This window comes from Peromyscus eremicus, chromosome 6, assembly GCF_949786415.1.
Source record: "Peromyscus eremicus chromosome 6, PerEre_H2_v1, whole genome shotgun sequence".
Classification (NCBI taxonomy): domain Eukaryota; kingdom Metazoa; phylum Chordata; class Mammalia; order Rodentia; family Cricetidae; genus Peromyscus; species Peromyscus eremicus.
Window position 1 is genome coordinate 66,368,166 of NC_081421.1, and position 24,015 is coordinate 66,392,180.

The 24,015-nt window shown below is 45.3% G+C and overlaps 1 protein-coding gene across 1 annotated transcript; it reads left to right on the forward strand.

The window, feature by feature from the left end:
• The first annotated feature begins 12,664 nt into the window (after nucleotides 1-12,664).
• On the forward strand, nucleotides 12,665-22,650 carry S100a10 (S100 calcium binding protein A10). Its single transcript, XM_059264861.1, has 3 exons — nucleotides 12,665-12,794; nucleotides 18,946-19,098; nucleotides 22,247-22,650. Exons 2-3 carry the CDS (start codon nucleotides 18,967-18,969, stop codon nucleotides 22,406-22,408), a joined length of 294 nt encoding a protein of 97 aa, XP_059120844.1. The 5' UTR covers nucleotides 12,665-12,794; nucleotides 18,946-18,966; the 3' UTR covers nucleotides 22,409-22,650.
• Nucleotides 22,651-24,015: the final 1,365 nt, after the last annotated feature.

The window sequence follows — 24,015 nt, forward strand, 5'->3', positions numbered from 1 at the left end:
ATGCATACTTTGATTCTGACTCTTCTGAATCTCATAAGCCTCGCCCTATCACCACTAAGGGCATTCCTGGATGGCCACAGTCAAGGAGGAATGTTGGGAGGGAGAAGCAAGTCTGCACTGGCTGGGAAAGGCCTTCTGAATGACCTCAGCAGCCTGGGAACACAGCCAGCTGGGGGAGAAGGGAGCATCAGCTCGCCTGCCTGCACAGCCTCCTCCATTGGGAACAAAACCAAAGATAAGAAATGTCCCTGTTCCAGAGTCACTGCCTTTCCCCACCAGCAGCTTACTGTCATGACACCTCGCCTAGAGGTCGCCACGGTTTCTAGTAAGAATGCAGAAAAACAAACAGAAAGGACAAGGACTCAGGAATGCTGCAAGTCCACCAGCTGATTAATTTTCAGCAGAGGAAGAACCCCAGCGTGAAACCCTGAGAAAGGTTAAATTAACACCACTTTGGCAGCAGAAGTTGCAGGGTGGTCAATGCTGGCTCCCGCTTCTCACCCCTCCTCATCCACATGATGCATTCTCCCAGGAGCCAGAACCCCGTCCCCAGGAACCAACAGCCTGTTCTCAGCCTTTATCATCCTAAATGAACAGAACTGTGGGAGACACTGTCGATGGAACCCCGACATCATCGTTATTCCTACAACCCCACAATACCAGGCAGCACTCGTCCTTACATTCTAGAAAGCCCGCCATCCATCCCACTGGTTGTGTGATAATGGGCAAGTTCTGAGTCCCCTCTTCCTTCCTTAACTGGAAAACGGAGATAGAATAGACACAATTTGTTGACTGACTCTTAATTTTTCATTATTTTTATTTCATGTATATGGGTAGTTTGCCTGCATGTATGTGAGCACATTATATGCATGCAGCACCTGCAGATGCCAGATGACATCAGATTCCCTAGAAGTCCAGTTACAGATGGTTGTGAGTCACCATGAGGGTGCAGGTCCTCTGGAAGAGTGCTCTTAAATGCTGAGCCATCTCCCCAGTCCCCTAGCTGGTTGTTTTTAAATCTCCTGTCCCCTTTTATTTTCATCACAGAAATTTAAAAGTGTAGTCTGGATCACAGGTCTCCCTTGCATGCTTCCTGTTGATATTAATGGTAAAAATGGTCATAGCTAACAACTTACTGATCATTCACAGCACAACAGAGGAACTTTCTATCATTATCTGTTACTCCTCTTGACAGTCCTATAATATAAGCTCCACCACTAACAACTGTTTACAAGTGGGGAAACAGAGGCACCAGGAGTCAGGACTTTCCCCAGGTCTCAGAGCAAATAAGATGCAAGATCAAGCCAATCTGACTCTGAAGCCTGCCTGGAACCAGCAAGCTCTTCTTCCCTGTTCTCTCTCTCTTCTGTTTGCCCCATCCCACAGATTCTCCTGTGTTTACCTTGGCTTCTTTCTTTCTTTCTCTCTCTCTTTCTCTCTCTCTCTCTCTCTCTCTCTCTCTCTCTCTCTCTCTCTCTCTCTCTCTTTCTTTCTTTCTTTCTTCCTTTCTCTCTCTCCTCTCTCTCTTTCTCCTCTCTCTCTCTCTCTCTCTCTCTCTCTCTCTCTCTCTCTCTCTCTCTTTCTTTCCTTTTGATGTTGTTCATTTTGTTTTGTTTTCTTTAAGAACCCTTTTCCTACCCTGACCAGACAGCAATGCCTCTGCCCTAAATTCTTTCAGCATGGTCTGTGGAACACATCAGGGCTCACTGACATGCTGGTTTGGTCCTTTCAGCAGTAGACCCAGATCTCTGAGTCTAGGCGAGGCCTGAGACACTGCATTTCTGTCAACTGTGAGGCAGTTGTGAGTTCTCTGCTGCCTGTCATGAACCACACTGTTGAAGCCAGGATCCATAGATACACACATATACTTTTACCAAGTGTATTTAACAAAATACAGACAATAATGATCTTTGAAGACCCTTTTTTTTCTCTTGATGTTTCTATACTGTACTTTTTTACTTAATGAAAACTCCCACACCCCTTGGCTCTGTGTGTGTGTGTGTGTGTGTGTGTGTGTGTGTGTGTGTGTGTGTGTGTGCACTCTCACATTTGTGTACCCATGTGTGCACACAAGTGTGTTGGAGGGACATACGTGCAGTGTGAGAGTGAGAGCTCAATGTTGGGTCTTCTTCTACTGCTCTCCACTTTATTTTTTGAGACAGGGTCATTCACTGAACCCGGAGCTCTGAATGGACAGGTCAGCAAGCCACCAGCTGCCTTACACATGCCTTTTTTTTTTTTTTTCTGTTGTTTGTTTTTTGGCAGTCATCCCTCTTAGATTGAGTTCTCCAAGAGAAAGACTGTATCTTTATTTTTTTGTCCATTGTGTTTTGTAGTTCCAGGCCTATAGCTGGCACTCAGTCAATATGTAAATAAATGTACCTTTCCAAAGTGAGGCGATCAAATTGATCTGTTTCTCAGTATACACAGGGCAATTGGTTCCAAGTCTCCTAAGGGTAAAATCCAAGGATGTTCAAAAATGGCACAGCACAGTATTTGCATATTGCCTATGCATGTCCCTTCATATTTTTTAAGATAGGCTCTAGATTATTCATAATATATAATACAATATAAAGGTTATGCAAACCATTGTTTCACTGTGTTATTTAGATAATAGTGACATCTTCATGTTCAAAACTGATGGTTTTTAAACTTTTCTTGCATATTTACCATCTATGGTTAGTTGAATATGTACCTGCAAAGCTCATGGACTCGGGTTCAACTTTATTGGTTATTGTCCTCAAATTGATGATAAAGAAACAGAAGTTAGGTGACTTTTCCTAAGTTACAGAGCTAATTAATGGGAACCCCTGAACTCAAATCCCAAATATCTATTTTACTGCAGCTTCCCCATTGAATATGAGTGAGAAAAAATATTTTGTCTCGTGTTGGGTCAAGGTGATGGACACATGTCTCATAATGGGAAACCACTTTGTCCTTAGCAGACCTTGACAAAGCTCAGGCTAGTGCGTCCACTGCTACCTTTAGAAACTGATGGAGTCAAGAATATGAACATCTTTTAAAAAGGGTCAGGCATTAACTTATTTGATTGTTAGAATAGGTCATATATTTTAGAAGTGGAAATGGGGAAAGAGAGGGAGGGAAGGAAGGAGGGAGGGGAAGATGGAAGGAGGGAGACAGACAGCATTCAGACTGAGACAGATTGCAGTACATAGGAAGAATCCACACATCCACTCTTGCTCTCCTCAGATGCCGATTGGACTTGTAAAAGTGTGCCAGATCACTCTCCTCAGTCATCACTGTAGTCCTCTGGTTTCCACTCTCCATCAGTCTCCACTTAGAGACTGCACTATCCCCTTAGACAAGCATCCTGTCCCCCAGGAATCTTCCAGCACTGAGGGAGCAAAGTTGTGCACAGGTGGTGACAAGGGGCAGGAATCAAGGGGCCACACCCAACTCTAGGCTAGGGAATTCTGTGGAGCTTCAGGGGGAAATAAACACCTTCTACTCAGAACCCTAAGACTATGTACTCCTACAGCCAGTCCTCAGTTGGCCTGTCAATCTTTGATTCCCTTCACCACCTTCCTTAAATGCAAGGAATGCATCACTTTTGTCTGTCCATACCCTGGAGCTTTCAGCTCCGTGTCTGCACCCAACTCCCCACCATGCCTGTAGACAGATGGCTGAGCCTGTCATTCTGCCTAATCCCATCCATGAAACGTGTGCCAGGGGCCGGGTTTTTCCCAGGGAAGTGGTTCTCCATGAAGTCACAGTTGGGAAAGCCCCAATCTACACCACTAGGTTTGGATTTAAGGCCAACTCCATGAGATGGAACCCATGCCTGACACTACTAGGGTGGCCAGGAACCTGAGACTAGATAGGTCAAGGATCTAGAGGAAACCAAATACTATTGCCCTGCTAAGAGAACATAACAATAAAATGACTTCTAATGACATTTGATATACTCATAGAGAGAAGCTTCTTCCTGCAGTAGATGGGAGGTAACACAGAGACCCACAACTGGACAATATGCAGAGTGAGAGACTTTGGAGCACTCAGTCCTAAATGAAATGTCTTCATCAAACCCTTCCCCTTAGGGCCCAGCAAGTTATACAGAGGAGGAGGGGGAGGATGGGGGGAGGATGGGGGAAGGAAAGAGTGTAAGAGCTAGAGGGAATGACTCCAAGAAAACAGTGCTCTCCAGCACAATAAGATTGACATAGGTATGAATTCACAGAGAACTGTGTCACCAAGCCCAGAGCATATACAGGTTCAAGGCAGAAGGAGTCCCAGCAGTGAGATTGGGTAGTGGACACAGGCACCCACCCCTAACCAAGAACTATCTGTAAATGATACCATTTGTGAAGGAAAAATTAGTTTTCTCCAAAGGGGTCTCACTGGATATATTCACCAAATTTTCAGGATAAGCTCCATGCCCAGGAGTAATTGACCAGCAAAAACCAACTCAGCGGTATTTTTTGTAGGCTTTTTGTCTCATATTGCTTTATTCGGGCTTTTTTTTTTTTTTTTTTGTCTTATTGGTCTTTTGCTTCTATAGTTTAGTTTCTAATTTTGTACTTTTGTTGGGAGGTTTTGCGTTTGTTTTAGAGGGTTTGGGTTTTTGCTTGTGTTTTAAAGAGAAAGGGCATGGAGTTGTGTGATTGGGAAGGCAGGAGGGTCTGGAGGAGGTGAGGGAGGGAAAGTGTGACCAGAATATACTGTACGAAAACATTTTCTTCAATATAAAAACAAATCGAACTCAATAGGTTATTATTTTTGATGGAAATTAAAAAAAAAGAGGACACGAAGTCGAGAGGGGGTAGGGATGGATCTGGGAGAAGTTAGGGAGAACAGGGTATTATGATCAATGTACACTATATGCATGTATAAAATTCTCAAAGGCTTAATACAATATATTTAAAATAAAGATGCATAAGATACAATGGATTATTACTAGAATCACAACACTAATCAACCAAAAATGATGTTTTTTTATTCTGGGGTTGAATCCAGGGTCCCAGGCCTGCTAAGCATGAGTTCTACTTCTGAGCTACACCACCAGCCTCTTGAGATAATTCTACAAAACAGAACACGGTGAACTATAAAATCATCCGGCATCTTGAAACAAACAAACAAAAAACTGAAAATCCTCTAAAATCATTGTGGCATTTCATCAGGAGAGACATAGACTTCTCTTTGGCTCTTGTATGACATGACCAAGGTACACCTCTGCAGTGCCCATAGATTACCAACCACTAGAGCTTCAGCAGCTAGGTTCTAGACTGTCAGGGAACCTGTGCTCAATGGCATCAGGATGAATTTACTTAGAAATCCACCAATGAGACTGAATTCTATGCCAAAACTCAGTTTTGACACATCTGGAACCCAACAGAGTTCAATCAAACATTTCTCTGTTCACCTTTTTTAAAAAGCACCCAACGCATACAGGATTCCTTTCCCCGCGGCTCTGAGAAGTTACCAAAAACGAGAGCACACAAGGCAGGATGCAGACCTCCATCAGCCTGTGCTCAGCCAAGTAGGTCGTCTTCTCAGCTCTGTATTGGATTTTCGGAATACAAACACTGTCTCTGCTTGAGCCACTGAAAATCACACAAATCCCACCGAGTAGCTATTCTCTCTGTGGCCACCAGAGGGTCCCACAGCATTAACTAGAAGACGAGGTCACACCCATTCCCAGCACAACACCCAGTTTCCAGCCAATAGGAGGGACTGGGAGGCCAGTCCTAAAGGCTTTTACAGTCCGCCAACATTTTACAAGAGGTTTGGGCCACTGGAGTTCCAAGGAGTTAGGTTTCTGTGAGTCTGAACATTGCCAGGCACATTTCAGTTTCACTAATTAACAAAGAGTAGCTATAGTTCAAGTAACTGTTTCTCTCAGATGCGGTCCCCAGGGTTTCTGCCAGTGGCATTTGTGTTAAGGAAGGGAAAGCTTCTAGACTGGCAGTTGGCAGCCACGAGGGGCATGCTGTGTCTCGCAGGTCTTCCCTCAGTGCCAAGCACTGGATTTGGGCACGCTAGCATTCCATTCCAGCCTAATTACTCAACTCAGGGTGTAAGGGTGTGTTTTCTCCTCCTTGGAAGAAAGTCGTGGTAATAACCGGAAAATCAGTTTTGCTGAGGACTAGAAAACGGTAGAAAATTCCATCTTCCCTTGGCCAGCTATTATTCTAGCAAACTCAAATGTTAGAATTGATTATCATTCTGGTTCTGAATCTTCTTTTTTCCCTGGCTTATTAATCTGGTTCTAAATCTTTTTTTCCCCTAGCTTATTAACAAACTGGAAAGGGGGGCTGGAGAGAGAGAGAGAGAGAGAGAGAGAGAGAGAGAGAGAGAGAGAGAGAGAGAGAGAGAGAGAGAGAGAGCGCATTTGTTAAGAGCATTGGTTATTCTTCCAGAGGTTCTGGGTTTGATTCCCAGCAACCACAGAGTGGCTCTATAACTCCAATCGTCGGGATCCAAAGTCCTCTTCTGGCCTTTTCAGGTACTGCATGCATGTGGTGCAGAGCTGCACATGCAGCCAAACACACACACACACACACACACACACACACACACACACACACACACTGAAAGCTAAAAGTTTTTAAAGAGACTGGAAATATTCAGGAAAAATATTTTTAAACAACCAAAAGGTTTATTTAAAGGATTATTTCAAAATACAAGGCATGAATGACTCCTTCAGGATGGCTGCAGGGTAGGAATTTGAAATCCAAGTCACAGGTGAAGAAAAGATGCAGCAGAGACTTTCCCATTGCACAATGCACTCACATCACAGAAGCAGGTTCAACAGAGGTCTGCCTGGCTGTCTCCCATGCTCTACCTATTAGTAAAAGCCATATCTAACTTGAGAGGAGTACTTACTAGATGACAGGCACTCTGCTAAGTATTCATATGTATTTTTTTTATTTATATTCATAAAATCCCTGTGAGGTGGGTGTCTGCTATCAAGTCTCTTTCCAGAAGAGAAAGCTGGGCCTCAGGAGCTTGGGTAACATATTCAAGATCTCATAGATAATGAAGGGCAGAGAAAATATGATTCACTCCCAAGTTTATCTTAATCTGCTGAGCCTGCTCCAGTTGGTAGCTTGTTGTTTGTTCTAGTGCCAGCAAAATATTTGAACAGGTCCCTGTAAATGCTACCTTTGTAGGCTCATCTCCCGTCACTACTGCCCTTATTCAGGGTGCTTCAGACACAGGGGTGATTTTTCAGTTCTGCTATCAGACTAACATTCACATCACCTTTCTTCCTTCCCTCTGGAGACCTCCCATCTCTGCTAGCAACTCTAGTGCCTCTACTGCTTCTAACTCTGGGTTTCAATGTCCCCAACTCACAGCAGCCTTCTCTGACCTTCTACCTAAAACAGGATCTGTCCATTCTTCTCATAGAATCTTATTTTTTTTTCCATTATGGCACTCATTGCAAGTAACAGATTTTAGTTTTCATCTTCATTTGCATTTCATTTGTCCTTTCCACTACAAAATGATGTCTTAGTTGGGGTTAGTATTGTTGTAATGAAACACCATGACCAAAAACAGATTGGGGAAGAAAGAGTTTATTCGGCTTATGCTTCCATACCATTGTTCATCATTGAATAAAGTCATGGCAGGAACCTGGAGGCAGTTGCTGATACAGAGGCCATGTAAGAGTGCTGCTTACTGGCTTATTCTTTATGATTTGCTCAGCCTGCTTTTTTCTTATACTAAGGACCACCAGCCCAGGAAATGGCACCACCCACAATGGCCATCCTCCAACAATCACTAATTAAGAAAATGCCCTACAGGTTTGCCTACAGCCCAATCTTATGAAGGCATTTTCTCAGTTGAGGTTCCCTCCTCTCAGAAGACACTAGCTTGTGTCAAGTTGACATAAAACTATCTAGCACAGCTCATCAGGTCAGTGATTTTCTGTCTGGGTTCCAGTAGCCATTACTGTGGGAATTAATAGGTCACTCCATAAATATTTCACAGATTATAATCATTCACACTTGCATCTTTCCTCCAGAAGGAAGTGATGATTTCCAGTACTAAGCTAAGGGGACTGGAACACGGTTCAGCAGTAATTTCAGTAATAGAACTGTTGCTCTTTCAAAGAACATGAGTTCAATCCCCAGCACTCACATCAGGCAGCTCACAACTGCCTGTACTTCCAGCCTCAGGGGATCCAACATCCTCTTTTAGCCTGTGCAGGGACCTGCACACATATGACATACACTCACAATGGCACACATACATACACATGAAAAATAAATCTCTTTTTTAATGAGAGATCTTTTGTAGGATAAAAAAAAAAACCAATAACACTAGTCTTTTGAATTCCGTCACTTTAAGGTAGCAGTAAGTTATGCAGCCTTGACTGAGTCGTCCCCCGCCCCCCCCCCCACACCTTTGGTAGTGGCAAACAGTCCAGCCTTGTTTTTCTAAAGCTACTTCTCTTGCAAAAATAGAAGATTACACAGAAGAGGTGGGACCTGCTGGGACCGAGCTGGACAACTTCATGTTCATTAGACAGCTTGGTCTTCTCCTATGCACTAGAAGATGAATCCACCCCCATTTTACCCACAAGGAAATGGGCTGGCTGTGGTGATGTGCCTAGAGCATAGGGCTAAGTAGGAGAGTTGCTCACTTCCTGTTTACATTCTGCAGTGGCTTCTCATTACCGTGGAAACAAGCTCCCACTTCCTAAGTAGGTGCCAACAAAGGCACCAAGTACCAGGACTCTGAGCTTTAAGAACTTTGCATTTTCCCCATGCCACTGGGGCAGTTTCTGGAATCAGTATACTCCTGAGCCCATACCAACACCTGCTTTTTCTTCCTATCTACCCCCACAAAAACATGTTTGCTACTGGTTCTTTAAGAGCCACATAAGCAAACTCACAAAAAGATACATTTCCTTGTAGGAATTCATATAAAGCAAACATGTGGCCAAGATATTGGTTCAAAATTGTTCCTTTTATATATTATATAAAATTTATATATTATGTGATTTGTTATTTATGGTAGTATAATGGAAACAACTTAAATGCCCAACTCTCACTATTTTGAGGTACACTGGTGCAGTCATATTTATTTAGATCAGTTTCTTTTCTTTTCCTTTTTGTGTTGCCAGCAAGAAGAAGTCTTGACCAGATCAACACAACTGAAGTCCCTGAAGGACTGTTATGACTCCTCCAAGAGTATTGATAAATTTTCTTCAGCTGATTTATGTGTACCTAGTCTCTGGGTAGACAGAATGTTAAAGTAGGCTGTACAGATTTCTGCATGGTACCACACATGAAGAAACAGTATAATCTCCAGGACCTGTGAACACTTCATCCCCTCAGTGTTTAGGACAGATTGGTCAATGACCTTGTACTGCCCAAAATACTAGCACTCCAAAAGAATGTCTCTCTATTCACTCAGGTTATGTTGTAGCAAATAAACACCCTAATTCTTAGGTCTTTCTTATCCACATAACTGGCCCAGTGATGGGTTCCTGGTCAACAAGTAATTTTCTGCCATATAGTGATTAAGGGACCCAGGCTCTTCCCAACTGTGGCTCTTCTGTCTTTAGATCCATGGAGTCCAGCAGACATAAACAAAAAATATGGGGAAGTCACCTATGCTACCTGAGTCTAGAAATGACTCACATCACTTGCAAACTCATTCTGTGGATGATTAGTCACATAGTCCCAGTTGGATGCAAGAGGTGCTAGAAACATAATCCCTGGCTAAGCGGCCACTTCCCAGAAACAATTCTATCCGGTGGAAGAAAAAAAACAGACATTTCTAGTGAATAGCCCACACCTCTATGCTCCAGCCACAGATTCAAAATGGCTGAGAGCCACTGGTAATGGGGTTTTATTGCTATGCCTCATAGAGAAGGAGGGAGAATCTCTAGTATCACCTTACTAGATGGTACCTAAAGCCTGGTGGGCAACTTGTAAATTGCTTCCTTTCATTCCAGGGGCCGCACTGCATCCAACTCCTGTTCCTCCAGTGCCGTTCAGTTTGCTACTCTCTGCACATCTTCCCTTCATTGCTTGCTCCAACTCTATCCTTCAGGGAACAGCTCCAGCTCAGGAGCTGGTCTCTGCTCCAGTCAACTGTTGCTAGGGAAGCAGGCCTGGCCTCACTTAATCCATGTGGGTGACAAGGCATAGCCATCTTCCCCAGAAAGAACTTGGCTGGGATCACTTTTTCTGGAGAGGAGGGTTTTGCTTTTCGGTTTGTTTTCGACCACTTCACTATGCAGCCCAGGCAGGCCTCAAAGGCACAATCTTCTTGCCTCCCACGTGCTAGGATTATAAACATGCATCACCACACCCAGCTTCCTAAAGAATCATAAGCATTGGAAGCTTCATGGACCTATCAGTACACAGAGCAGCTAAGAAGCTCCATGGGGAGTTAGCGAGAGAGACTTGCTACATTCTCCATCTTCATGGCTCTGTTTATCATGTGCCCTCAGCATTCACACGCTGTTTCAAAAACTCAGCTTCTTAGTGGGACTGCACACACCAGGACTTCAGAATCCGAGAGTTCTCTAGCAAATTGAAGAAGACAGTTACTAATTGAATGAAGAAAAGGGGAACTGAGTGAGCGAACACGATGCTCTTGATACATAGAGACACAGAAAAGCAGAAGTGGACTAGAGATGTAACTCAGTAGTTGAGGGCTTAGCTAGCATGTAAGAAGCCCTTAGTTTAATCCCTAGTACCTCAAAAACAGAGAACGGGCAGGGAGAGAAATGAATACTGTGGAGCAAAAAGAGAATGCTACCAATTTTTAAAATCAATTTAATCATAATTGTGTAAATATATGCATAAGACCAGAAAGAAATACACCAACGTGTTTATCCTTTGGTTCGTGCATTTATAAATACATTATTTATTGTTTTAGTTGCTATGTTTTCTAAGCCCTCCACAAAAGGAATATGATGCTTGAGTGAGTAAGCAGGACGGCTCAGAGAGTAAAGGTGTTTGCTGTGCAAGCCTGATTGATGGCCTGAGTTCAGTCTCCGAATCCCACAGTACTGGGAAAGAGCCGATTCCTAAAAACTGTTCTCTGACCTCCACATATGTGTTCTGGCACACATGTATGTGGGGGTCGTGCACATACACAGACACAGGCACATAATAATTTCAAAAAACATTCATTTAGACACAGTGAGTGCCCATAGACATTTTTTTAAAGGCTGTAACATTTTTACAGATTAAAGAGTTACAGTGACAGCTAGATTATTTGTTGAGTTTTCATCAAAAATTCCTTCCTCAATGAAGCCCCTCTCCAACATTCTTGTACTGCTCACCAATCACTGGGAATTATGTTTACTATCTCCCCAGAAACTTGGGGTTCTTTGAGAGAAGAGACGGACTTCTGCATCTCTGAGTCCCCAGGGACTAGCACACACTACACATCTTAAGGCTTGTGGCCCAAGGGAAGAAAGCCTGTGAGTAGGACTATCCTAACTCCAACTGCATCTTCCCTGGGACCAAAGGGAAGGGGCAGGAATTCCTCCATTAGTGCCGATGACCTGGGGCCTTGGAGGCCTGCAGGAAGATTGGAAAGAAACGCCCCATTGAAGAGCCAGAGCTGAGGTTTAGGAGACCCTGGAGAAAACAGAGCTGATCCAAGTTGGGTTTTCCTGACCCCTGCCAAGACTGTCACGTGGTAGCACTTGGAGGATTCCCCGATTCTGTTCATTCCTTTGGAATCTCTCACCCCTCCAGGACTTCCTCCGGGAACAGGGGAAACCCCAGTGCTAGGGCCTGGGCTGTGTCACCAAGAGCTGCTAGTAGTCTGGGTTCAACCCCAAACCACAATTAAAGTAAGTATGGGGGGCAGTAAACGCCAGTTAGGAGAAACTTCGATGTCTTCCAAAGAGCTTTTTAGGGTCAAGAAGAGTCAAGAAGGAGGCCCTGAAACTGTTTTTAGCGATACTGGCAACAACTGAAACTCCACTATAGACCAAGCAAAGACACAAGTTGTAGCAGGAAAGGTGAACCCTTTTCCAAGAGCTCTGAGATGCCCCGAAACTGAGCAAATAGTACGCACCACCAAGGTTAGGCAGGAGCACAGGGGCCTAGCTTCTGCGCTTAACCTTGGAGACCAGATCCAAGAGCAAACTAGGTGGCCTGTTTTGAAAGCCTCCCAGGTCTTCAGGAATCCACGCATTCCTCCTTGTCATCTAGAAAATGATTTCTAAACTTGTAGGTTCTGGTAGAACCGCCTGGCTCTGGGTCTGGGCCAGTGTGCCCCGCCCGCAGGACGGCTGGATTCTTATTTCTGTACTCACCCACTTTCTAAAACCAAACCAAACCCGAGAGGAAGGGCACGGCCCTGGGTGGGGATGCCCTGAAATATTCGAGACTAAGAGCATTCCTGCTCCCAGGGACGTTTACAATAGGTCTGTCCCTGGGGACGGGCGAGGTTCGCCTGTCAGCAGAGCAGAGTGGGAAGGGTGTGTGACCAGCGTGTGTGTGTGTGTGTGTGTGTGTGTGTGTGTGTGTGGTGTGTGTAGGGGGGAGGGAGGGAGGGAGGGAGGGAGAGAGAGAGAGAGAGAGAGAGAGAGGAGAGAGAGAGAGAGAGAGAGAGAGAGAGAGAGAGAGAGAGAGAGAGAGAGAGAGAGAGAGAGAGAGAGTGCTTGGGAGGGGTGGGGGGCAGGAAGGGAGGAGCTGGTGGGGAGCGCGGCTGCCTGCCCTCCAGGCTCCTCCCGCTCCGGGGCGCCTCCGCCCTTTGCACCCGCCCCGCGTACAAAGACGCCCCTCCGTCTGCGATCGCCTCACCGCTGCGTGTCCAGCTCTCCCCAACGACTACTGCTGCGCCTCGGGGCCCAGGTGAGTCCCGCACCCCACACCTACCGGCGGAGAACCCCATACCCGCTTGATCGGGACTCCAGCCCGACTTTGTGAGGTGCCGTGCCCCGTGGGCCTGGGTGGGGCCACTCTCTCGCTCGCAGACACCCCCAGACCCGCTAGGGCGGAGGCGACGCTTGTCTGCAGCTACCCTACCCTGGCGCTGGGGCCGCTGTTCCTCCGACCTCCTCCCTTTAGCTATACTGTTTTTCACTCTCACCTTTCCTACTTTGCAACTAGTCTTAAGAGTTAACTAGAGTTAAGCAGACCCTGCTCTCGCTCTGTCCCAGCTGGCATGTTCCTTGCAGCTTTGGCCTGCAGGCAGATCTCAGTCCAGATGTTCCTAGCCTCCTCTCCACAGCAGGGCTGCCTGAACCAATCTGGACCAGGGAGGACTGGTGGCTTGGCAGCTGGAGGATTCCCTTCTTAAAGGGTCCTGCTCTGCCTTACCCCAGTGCAAGTTGCAGGTTGGTGGGGAAGGAACTTAGGGCTAAGACCGGGTCTTCTATTTGTTGTCTTATGAAGAAGTACTGCGGTGAGAGGGAGTGAGGCGACTTTTCTCTACCAAGTTTTCCTCTTGGAATTGAATTAAATAAAGGGAACCAGAAAGAGGTGGAGTGAGAACAGGCTTGGTCAAGAATCTTCAGTCCCAGATTAACTTGATGTGGGACTGTGAGATGGATGTCCATTGGTACCTGCTTCACGGCCTGAGCTTGGCCACAGGAATGACCTCTTTTCCTAACCTGTCTGGGAGGACTCTGGAGAACTGTTAAGAGGATGGCAAGGCAAACAGAAGTAACAGACCAGCAAAGAGCCCAGAGACAAATTCTGAAATTCACTAACCCACCTCCCTTCCTTCTCCCGCGCCCACCCCAGGGAAGCTAGATTCTGCAGGGTGGGGTTAGCACAAAGAGTTCCAGGATTCTCCTAGTGATCTAAGGCCTGTGACTCAGCTGTGAGACCAAGGGCGCGGCCTGGCTGGTTGATACTCTGCGGATGGTTTGGACAGAATACTCCCTGAAGGAAAAGAGGAACTGTGCCATCTTCCAGGGCAGTTTCCAAGAGGAAGTGAGTCACACTCGAACTGGCCACCAACCTGAAGGAGGGGTTTCTTAGCTGAGCTGCCTGGGAGGGTAGTAATTAGACTGACAGGACCATGACAAGACCGTTGATAGTTGCCACCAGGTAACTGCCCTATGGCAGCAGGCCTCAGCTTTGCTGGGGTTTGCTTCTCCGATTGGAGTTGGTGCTGCATGTTTTTCCTCCTGAAGCTTGAGTTTCAGCTTCCAGGAGTGGGTTTTTACCTCTTGTACTCCCAAGTGGGATGGAAACGCCCCGTCAGAGAGCTTGGCCTTCAGTGTGTTTCAGCAAACTGCAAACGATAGTGCCAGGAGCTGGAGCAGGAACAAGTTCATGTAACTCGCTGAGATTTCATTACCCTAGTCCTCCCCCCCAGATCCCCAGCAATGTCTATTAATCATCATTTCTACATGGCATCGATGCTACTGACCGTCAGAGAGGACTTCCTCACTGGTAACCTTTGATCCACCACCTAGAGCTTGCATTTCAGCTCACTGGCATTTTTGGTCTGCTTGGCATAGAGCAGTTATTTGGGTTCAGTCTGATTTCTGGGCGATCTGTTCCCTGTCTTTTCCTGGACACAACATGAGATGGGCCCTTGTCCTCCTATGCCTGGCCTCTGAGCAGTCACCCGAGTGTGGTCAGACTCTGGGCTGGGTGGGGCTGAGGCTGGATGCCTCTCTTCTTTCCACTGACAGCTCAAGAGAGAGAGAGAGAGATTTTTCGAGCACTAAGCTGATATGCCCTTGGACACAGTCCATCCATTTAAGCATAGCTAAGGGAAACAATGGGATTCTTTCAGAATTATAAAATATAAATTAGTGTTCACAGTGCTGGGAAAAGCTGGACTAAAATATGGGTGCTGTCTTAAGCTTCCCATTTTCTCAGGCCTGGCAACTTAGGAATCATACATCAAAAGCAAAAGGAAGTAGCATGCTTAGCCTGTGTGAGGCTCTCATTCTCTAGGACCACCCCCATTCTTCAAAGAGAGGGAAGGAAGGAGGGGGGGATGGGTAGAGAGATGGGTGGATTTGCTTTTAAAGACAATGTTCAGGATTTTCTACCTCTTCAACTAAATAATTCCCATCTGTCACCGTAGCTATTGTTGGTTGGTTTTGGCTGAATCATGACAGCTTCTCACGGGAAAATGGGTGTTCTTGGTTGGGTTAGAGTACGTTTCTCAGTTCTTTATTCCTATTGCATTGCATCTAGAACTTTCTTTTGCAGATCATGTCTGTAGTAAGCAAGTTTTATTTGGTGAGAGAACCTGAGCCCAACACCATTATTTTAAAACTCACTCCTCCTCCAAATATTCTTTAAGGGTCAAATATAAGAACGTCCTCTGGGTTCAATTAAAAAAAAGAAGAAAGGTTCTTCAAATTCCCCTAAACAAAAGAACGGAAACTACAATTGTTTTTAAATAATGAATGTTTATGTTCACCAACACCCTAATGCATTCTGGGTGGCTCCAAGAAAAGTAGAATATGGACATAATACAGATGAACAAAGTAAATCAGGCCTCCAGCTTCTGAGATTTATAGCCTAGACCTGGGCATAGGTCCAGGACAGACATTTGGGATTGCTCAGGAAGAGGGACTCCCTCCCACATTCTGCCCCTCCCAGAAAGACCAACGGAGAGAATGAGAACATTGTTGGTACCTAACCTCATAAGTGGGGTGTGCAAGGTAGGTGTTCAGTGTAAGAGAAACAAAAACCAGAATTGCTTTCTGCAGAGAAAGAGGCGGTTGAGACCCATTGCTCAGGCTAACGTGTGAAGGGCATAAACAGTCATCAGAACAAAATGGCTGAAGGAAAGGTGTGTGGGCCGGCCTGGGGAGCCAGTGAGGCAGTGTGATGGATGAAAATACGAGAAAGAGCAAGAGTGAGAAGCCTGTCCATCCTACCCGACCTGCTTAGCAGGACACACGTTGTTTTTTTTTTCCTTTGTGTCTGGAATGTGCTCTTTGTACTCTGCCTTGCCATTCATAGGTGAACCCTGTTAGGACCCCTTTCCCAGCCCTTCCCAGAGCTCACCTCCCCTAGCTGCTGAGCTCCGAGCTGCAAAGTTGTCAGCTGTCTAAGCATAATCTCATCTGTATCTCAGCTACTTGGAGCTCTTCATTTAACAAATAGTATTTAGTCATCTCTCAATTAAAGCAAAATGATATGGGGTTCTTAACCAAGGCAGCTGTAGGGCCAAGGTGGATTGTGACAACTGTAGCAGATTGTGTAGACCAGGTATGGGATGGGGTGTCAGGGACACTGAACAGATTCCCCTACCTCTCAGACCAAGTCCCAAGGCTCTTGGGACAAAGTGTTACCCAACCAGAAGGGGAAGGCCCAACCCATCTGGAGTGGAGTTTGTGGGGTGTTCGGTGGAGTGGGGGTGCCAGATTCAAGTTCCTGAAAAGCTTGCACTCTAGTACCTGACTATGGAGCTATAGTGAGCCCTGTAATGCAAGCCCCACCCAAGCAGTGGAGGCTAGGCTGGGACCACTTCACCAGAGAAGAACTGCATCATTCATTCAAGAGAACAGCGTTATCACACTTCCCTTTTGTCTTATTTTTCAGTTTGTTGTTTTGATTCTTGAGACAGGGTTTAGACAGCCCAGACTGGCCTAGATAACTCTATTTTTCCTGTCTCAGCCCCATCCCACCTCTGAGTGTTGGGTTCATAGTTCTTGGGACTGCCCCTACCACACCTGGATCCTTTGCCTTACTTTAAAACTTTCTCCAGAATGTTGTTTGTAGGCCTGGTCAGGGCCCTCTGGAATCAAGGGCATCTCCTGTGAAGTTCAACTCTGTTTTTACTTTCCGGCCATCCCCTAACTCTGTCTTCTCACTGCAGGTCTCTTGAACAAGCAGGAAGTCGGTCGGCTGCTCTGTTCACTGGTGTGTGGACTGAAACAGCTAGGGAGTCAGGGAGGGAGGACCAAAGGGCAGATATGAAGCTTCAGGGAGGAACTCTACCACTTCCTAACCAGCCGGGGAAGAAAAGAAGGAGTGGCCTGACCTCAGACTTGAGCACCTGCTCTTGGCTAGGGCAGCCTGATCTCACCCTCTTGAAGAGGACATTCAAGTGAGCCCAGGGCTTCCTTGACTTTCAACTTGCATTTCTGGGGAGTACTAAGTTGACCTGTTTTTCTGTTTGGGGGAATCCCTATTCTGTCCATTCCTCTTTCTTCTCTAGCCCTGCAATATACTTTCCCAATGCCTGTGAGGAAAGTACAATGGGTGTCCACCTAGTCTTAACATCTGGGACATCATCTGGAATCTTGGCTTTCAAAAGAGGTCAGAGAGCTCTGTGGCTCCAAACTGTGGACACAGACTTTTAAATTTTCTCCCGTGTCTGGCTCCTCTCCTGGATTGTTGAAGGGCTGAGGCAGCATCCCATGTCCTTCTTGAGGTGACTTACTCAGTTCAGTTCTCTTCAATTGCTGCACTTCCAAAGCAATCCAGGCAATGTAGACTCCCTCTGAGCCCTCTGCCTGCACCAGAACCCCCTATCCGGGAGTGGGGAGGTAGGGCAGATCTGAGCAGTGTAGGAAGAGAGGAAAAAAGGCGTGGCTGTTCTGCATTTCACGGCACCGTACACCTTGAAGTGTAAACCTATTGCTATCCAAGTCATGCAGATGAATCATGCTAGATCCTGATTGACAGTGTTCTCAGAAGTGGCATTTTCCGTAACTGGTTCTTGTACTTTATTGGAGATCAAGAGGTCAACATTACAATCCTTAAATCTAACTTTTCAATGCTAGTGTTCAGCACTACACATTTGAATCTGTAAAAGATAATACTTAGAAGGCAGGCCTAGTGGCTCAGACCTGCAATACCACCTACTCAGGAGGCAGAGGTAGGAGGATCTCAAATTAAGGCCATCCTAGGTAACTCCTTGAGACCCTGTCTCAAAATAAAAAGTGAAAAGAGAGCTAGAGGATAGTTCAGTGATCGGGAGGCATGCACAGCATGAGTGAGGTTCTAGGGTTCAGTGTGTGTGTGTGTGTGTGTGTGTGTGTGTGTGTGTGTGTGTGTGTGTTGGGGTGAGTTACAGAATTTAGGGCTCTGTACTGAACAGGCCTCTGTCAGCAGCAGGAATCAGACCAAAGCACAGCCCAAATTCCCATTGTTGCTCTGCAGTGGGGGAAGGCTCCAACCTCTCCCTTCATCTGTAGTCAAAACTCTATGTGGACACTGAGCTCCATTAGGCACTGGGTCTTGATGAAACATTGGCCTCTGTTCACTGTACCAGAATACAATGACCTAACATTTCCTTTTCTCTCTTTAAACTCTTCGTGAGGAAAGGCCCTTGCTCTCTCACTGCACCCCAGCTTGTAAGGAAAACACTCTGCATAGTCCTACCAAAAATATATGCGGCTCCCAAAGGAGTCTGTGTAAACTCTTCCCTATTCCTTCTCTGCTGAACTTGGTAATGAACTTTATGAAGCATGTACTCGGGGCTGGGGGCAGGGGTGGGTGGTGGGTGGTGGGGGGTGGAGTTGGGGGTGGGGGGTGGGCAGCCGCATTTACTGCCAGAGAGCAGGTCCAAAATGTTAGGAGAGTACACATTTCCAGCAGACACACCCATCCATCTGTAAGCACATTTCTAATCTCTGGAGTCACACTGGTCCAGGTTCCTAAGTCATGCATGGAGGAATGAAGTTTCTGTGTTACCAGATTAGACTTGTGGCTTGTTGGTGTTCAGCCATTTCTAAGAGTCACATTTTTAGCACCAAGGGAAATAAGGAAACATCTTCTTTCATCTGGTGCTTTCCAGTCAAAAGGAGCAGCTCTTGTCTTGCTTCTCCAGAAAGTTAGGCCTTCTTATCATGATTAGGAACCATACAGAGTAGCTGACAGCCAGACAAATGCCATGCTCTGAGGTCCAGTACCTGAAGTTTCTGTTGCCACCTGCAAAAGACCCCAAACAGGGCCTGAGATTGAATTTTATTGGAAAGGTGATTAGACCATCTACTTCATCTTTCCCAGTCACCTTCTACAGACGTTCAGTACATGTAGGTTAATGAAAGCTCTGTTTCTTTACATCCTTTAACAGGTTTCAACAGACCTCTTCAAGATGCCGTCTCAGATGGAGCATGCCATGGAAACCATGATGCTTACGTTTCACAGATTTGCGGGGGACAAAGACTACTTAACAAAGGAAGACCTGAGATTGCTCATGGAAAGGGAGTTCCCTGGGTTCTTGGAAGTAAGTGTTGAAAGTCTCAGAACCAGACGTGGAAATCAAAGTGCCCTTCCCTTGTTCTTCCATCCCTCCCCTGTAGGGTCACTACTTGGAAGTGTTTCATTTGCTCACTTAGTAGACAGTGTTAGAATATCACAGGGGCAGCAAAGTGGAAAAGACTCTCCCCCTGCCCTCAACCTGCTGATAAGAATATCCACGCCCCGCTGAGTGCAGATGAGGGGAAAAGACTCTTCACAAGGGTATAATGGATCAAGGGATGTTGCACCTCAGGTCTAACATGACAGAGGTTCCACAGTCTGGTCATATGCCACTTGGAACAACTTTCATTTCCTTTAGGTGTGGGTGTGAGAGGCAGTTTGAGCCCAGAGTCTCGTTCATGCAAACCTGGAGCTCTACTGGAGAAACTCCCTCTACTCAAATCTTAAATCCCTATGGACAGAAATAATTTTCTTCTTTTTCCAGCTGTAAGCCATAAAGGGATCGTGTTCATTATTGGCCGAATAAGAGCAAAATGTCACTCTGGAAATATAGCTTTTTACAATGAAAAGGTCAATTTAGGAGCCTAGAAGCACAATCTAGGTTATACCTCCCTTTGGTCAGACTGAACAACTCCTGAAGACCAGGACTCTTCCGATACGCCACTCAAGACATTAAGTCAGCTAGGCATAGTTGTCTTTTGACTTTGCGGGCCCTCAAGAGACAGTTGTTGAATTTAATGTTCACCCAAGACAAAACATTGCTGGACACAATAGTAGACTGTGGTGCAATCCCATCTTTTTCTGGAAAGAAAGGCTGGCTCTTGTACTGGGTGTTCAGTAATGCATTAGTCTCTGAAGGGTAAAGGGAAGTGATGGTAAAAGGCTGGGTCCTGCCTCTTATCATCTGCCTGCTAAATAGGATGTTACCTAAGGCCCTGACTCTTACACTAATAAACACAGGGCTTTGCAGGAGACTGCTTTTACACATCATCAATATCAGTTAAATAAGTGGCCTGGCCCCTCCCTCTGAGCTGCAGTCACCCCAGCGCCACCTCAGTGAGCAGGAGTACATAGTTCCTCTGTCAGCATAAGGTGCTGAGATGCAGTCCCGGAAAATGAGAGCACTGAACACAATTATTTGCATGCCCACTTTTAACTTGTTATGATCCTTCTAGACAAGCACAAAATGCAAGAGCAGAAAGTTCTCCTTGTAAGCCAGTCCATCACATCAACAGAGGCATTCTCAACGCTGAAACACCCGTTAATCGTGTGTGACACAAGGCACAAACCCTTTCATACTCAAGGCTTTGTGACATGAGAAACGTAAAGGATGTTTGTAATGGAGTGTGCTAAACACAGCAGAATAGTTTATTTCAGGCACAGACAGGGTCATAATTCTAGACATGCACTCCCTGCATTAAAAGCATTTGTTTCTAAAGTAGATGGCTTATGTCATCCAAATTTCACTCATTCTGACCACAGCCAGGAAGCAGGGGGTGAGGCCAGAATTAGTTACATAGAGAAGGTTTCAGCTGCTAGCTAGGAGTTTGTAGCCTCAAGTAGACAATATGACTCCTTTACCATAAGAGATCTCTGAGTGCAATCTGTAAGCATCCAGCACACTTAACATATTGCACATCAGTTCCCCCACTAATTATGCAGTCATTGGAATTCATAAGTACTTTGTGCCTTTTAACAGCCCCTAATGCATTAGAGGTTATTTCCCTCTCTGAGATAGCAGGGACCTATAGGAGGAACCACACTTTTGCACTTCTAAACAACGTGACAGCAAGAGGGATAATCAAGCTAATCACCAGTGAAACAAGATGAAAGTCAAGGCATCTGCCTGTCTCTCCCTGCCCCACACATTCATGCTATGCACTGAGGAGTTTATGATTCTATCTTACAAACTCATTTGAGTGTGTGTGTGTGTGTGTGTGTGTGTGTGTGTGTGTGTGTGTAGGCCAAAGGTATCATCCCTCAATCACTCTCTACCTTAATTTTTTTTTTTTTACATTTATTTGTTTATTTTGTATGTGTCTGTGTGTGTGTGTACCATAGCATGAGTATGGAGGTCAGAGAAAAACTTGGGAAAGTAGGATCTCTTTCCTTTGTGTGGGCTACAGGGATCTAGCTTAGGTCATCAGACATAGCAGCAAGTACCCTACCTACTGAGCTATCTCACAGGCCTATCACATTTTTTGAAATAAGCTCTCTCACTGAACCTTGCCCTGGTCAATTTCGCTAGACTGGCTGGCCAGCTAGCCTCATGAATCTTTCTGTCTCTGCCTCCCTGTTGCTGAGGTTCCAGGAGCATGCTGCTGCACCAGCTTTTATGTGGGTGCTATGGATCCCAACTCAGGTTCTTGTGCTGGCACCTTACCAACTGAGTCACCCTCCCAGCCACACACACTTGTATAACATCCAATGACGAGAATAAGATGGCATAGGTTTACCAACTCAAAGAATGGAAAGAGGGCCAGGAGCTACGTGCTCACTGGTGGAGCATGTAACTAGCATGTGGAGGCCCTGGTTTCAGTCCAAGAAGAATGGAAGGTATCTTAGAGAGGGCACTCACATCCAAACTCCTCTATTTGTAGTTGATATGTGAAGATAAGCTAATCGGTGTGATGGACTCAGGCTACATAGCTAATATGATAGCTATGCTAGCATACTTGCTGGGTCCCAGCTGTGGGAAGGAAAAAAGAGCTCTCTACATCTTCTCTAAAGCTAGAACCCAGTGTCCTCATTAGCACCTGCTTAGAACAGATACAACGGTGACCTGAAACTTACTCCCTAAGTTATCTGAGGTGGCTTCTTCATGAAGAGTTCCCCTTTTATGGATCTGATCATGGTATCAGGGATGAAAATTTGTTTTTTTGTTTTTTTTTTTAAATCAAAGTTTGAAGTAGAAAATGGTGAGTATGGTTCTTAGGCACAATCTAAATATGATGTTACTAAAAGTGGATTCCCAAGAAAAACAAAAACATGCTGATGAGTTACAAAGGTCACTTAGGACCTTAAGACAAGAGCTTAAGTTCTTGAGAGATAACGCTTATGCACACAGTTGTCAGCAGTTTGGATCAGATAACATTAAGTCACCTATGTCATTAACTGATATTGGTCTCCTTTGTTCTCTCTCTCTCTCTCTCTCTCTCTCTCTTTCTTTTTAGAATCAAAAGGACCCCCTGGCTGTGGACAAAATAATGAAGGACCTGGACCAGTGCCGAGATGGCAAAGTCGGCTTCCAGAGCTTTTTATCATTAGTTGCAGGGCTCATCATTGCATGCAATGACTATTTTGTAGTACACATGAAGCAGAAGGGAAAGAAGTAGGCCAAACAGAGCCCTGATACTCCCTCCCTGATGCGTGCTCTCCTACAGGGCCACTTGAGGACTCTGCCTCACTGCTTCTCAAGAGCAGATCAGGACCCTTAGGAAATGTGCAAATAACATCCAACTCCAATTCGACAAGCAGAGAAAGAAAAGTTAATTCCGTGACAGAGAAGCTTTTGATTTTTATATTGTTTGCATCCTGCTGCCCTCAATAAAGAGTGTCCTTTTTTTTTAGTTCTGAATTTGAGGTGGTGTGTTTGTTGCTTCTTCTGAAATGCTTACTCCCTGCTTCTTTGGCTCATGAAGAGTCAGCAGGGCCTTGGGCAGCCAGCACACAACAGGGCGCTCTTCATAGAACCAGCAAAATGAGAACACACTCGCCATTCAGGCTCGGTGTCTGACTTTTCTATTTGCTCTTGAAGCTATGTCTGTGTGAAGGACCAAAACTCAAAGTGTTACAAGAGGGCTCTTCAAGAACATATTCCAATTCTGTAACTCCGCAGCCAAGTCAGTTAAATGAGTGCCTTTGTAGCCAGCACCTTGGATGCCTGAGATGTTTGAACCCATTTTTTTTTTTTTCATTGCAAAACTACAGCAAAATCTAGGGCCAGAATAAGCCCATCAGAAAATGAGCAAAAAGAGGAAGGGATATAATGACACTTTAGTGATAAGGTCCCAACAACTGTGATTTAGTTAACTTCCAGATGTCCAGAAATGTGTTAGGCATGGCATAGATAGACTGCATGGATTCTGGATGAAAATCAAGTAACAGTACTGATGCTGACAAATAACACAATGCTTCCCCCAGCCTTTTGCATGCCTGTTATGAGCTTCAGTACATGTATATTGCATATTACATGCTTATTAATGGAGAGACAATATATGAATTCCATGAATTGACACACGTAACTGTTCCAGTTAACTAGGTCGACAACAATGGAAACACTTAAAACAAATTTTTTTCGAAGCAGGTCTCACACTTCCAGGCTGGCCTCAAATGTGTTATTTGAAGTGTTATGTAGCTGAGAGTGACCTTGAACTCCTGATCCTCCTGCCTCTCCTTCCTAAATGCTGAGATTGTAGGTGTACACCACCATGCCCAGTAAAACAGTCACCTTTAGGACTGGATACATCAATGTCATTCCAGGGAAAACTTTCAATGTAATTCTAGGAGAAAGTTCAGTACAAACTCATTCACTGTTGTACGGAAAAATTGATAAAAACGGGAACAGGATAGTTCAAAGCTAGCTTTAGAGAAAAATCTATAGTAAAGACAAGAGTGAAATTTCAAACATTTTGTCCCCATCATTGGGTAAACAAGGTACAGAAAAATCACAGCTTTGGAACCGTAGGATTATATCAGCAGACTTACCAAGGCACTGATTAAATGGAGGAGTGGAGACAGCTGTCTAAAAAGTTTAAATTGAACCCAGAAATGATTCCCAAACTCATGTTCTAGAGTTGGACCACTAAGGTTGCTACTGGTTCAGGAAACTGCCTACTGAACCGAGAAGCCATTGCTACACCAAGCTGTAGCACGAATCTTAAAAGGTCTTATTAATAAAAACAAACCTGGGGCCAGGTATTGGGGTGAACGCTGGAAGATC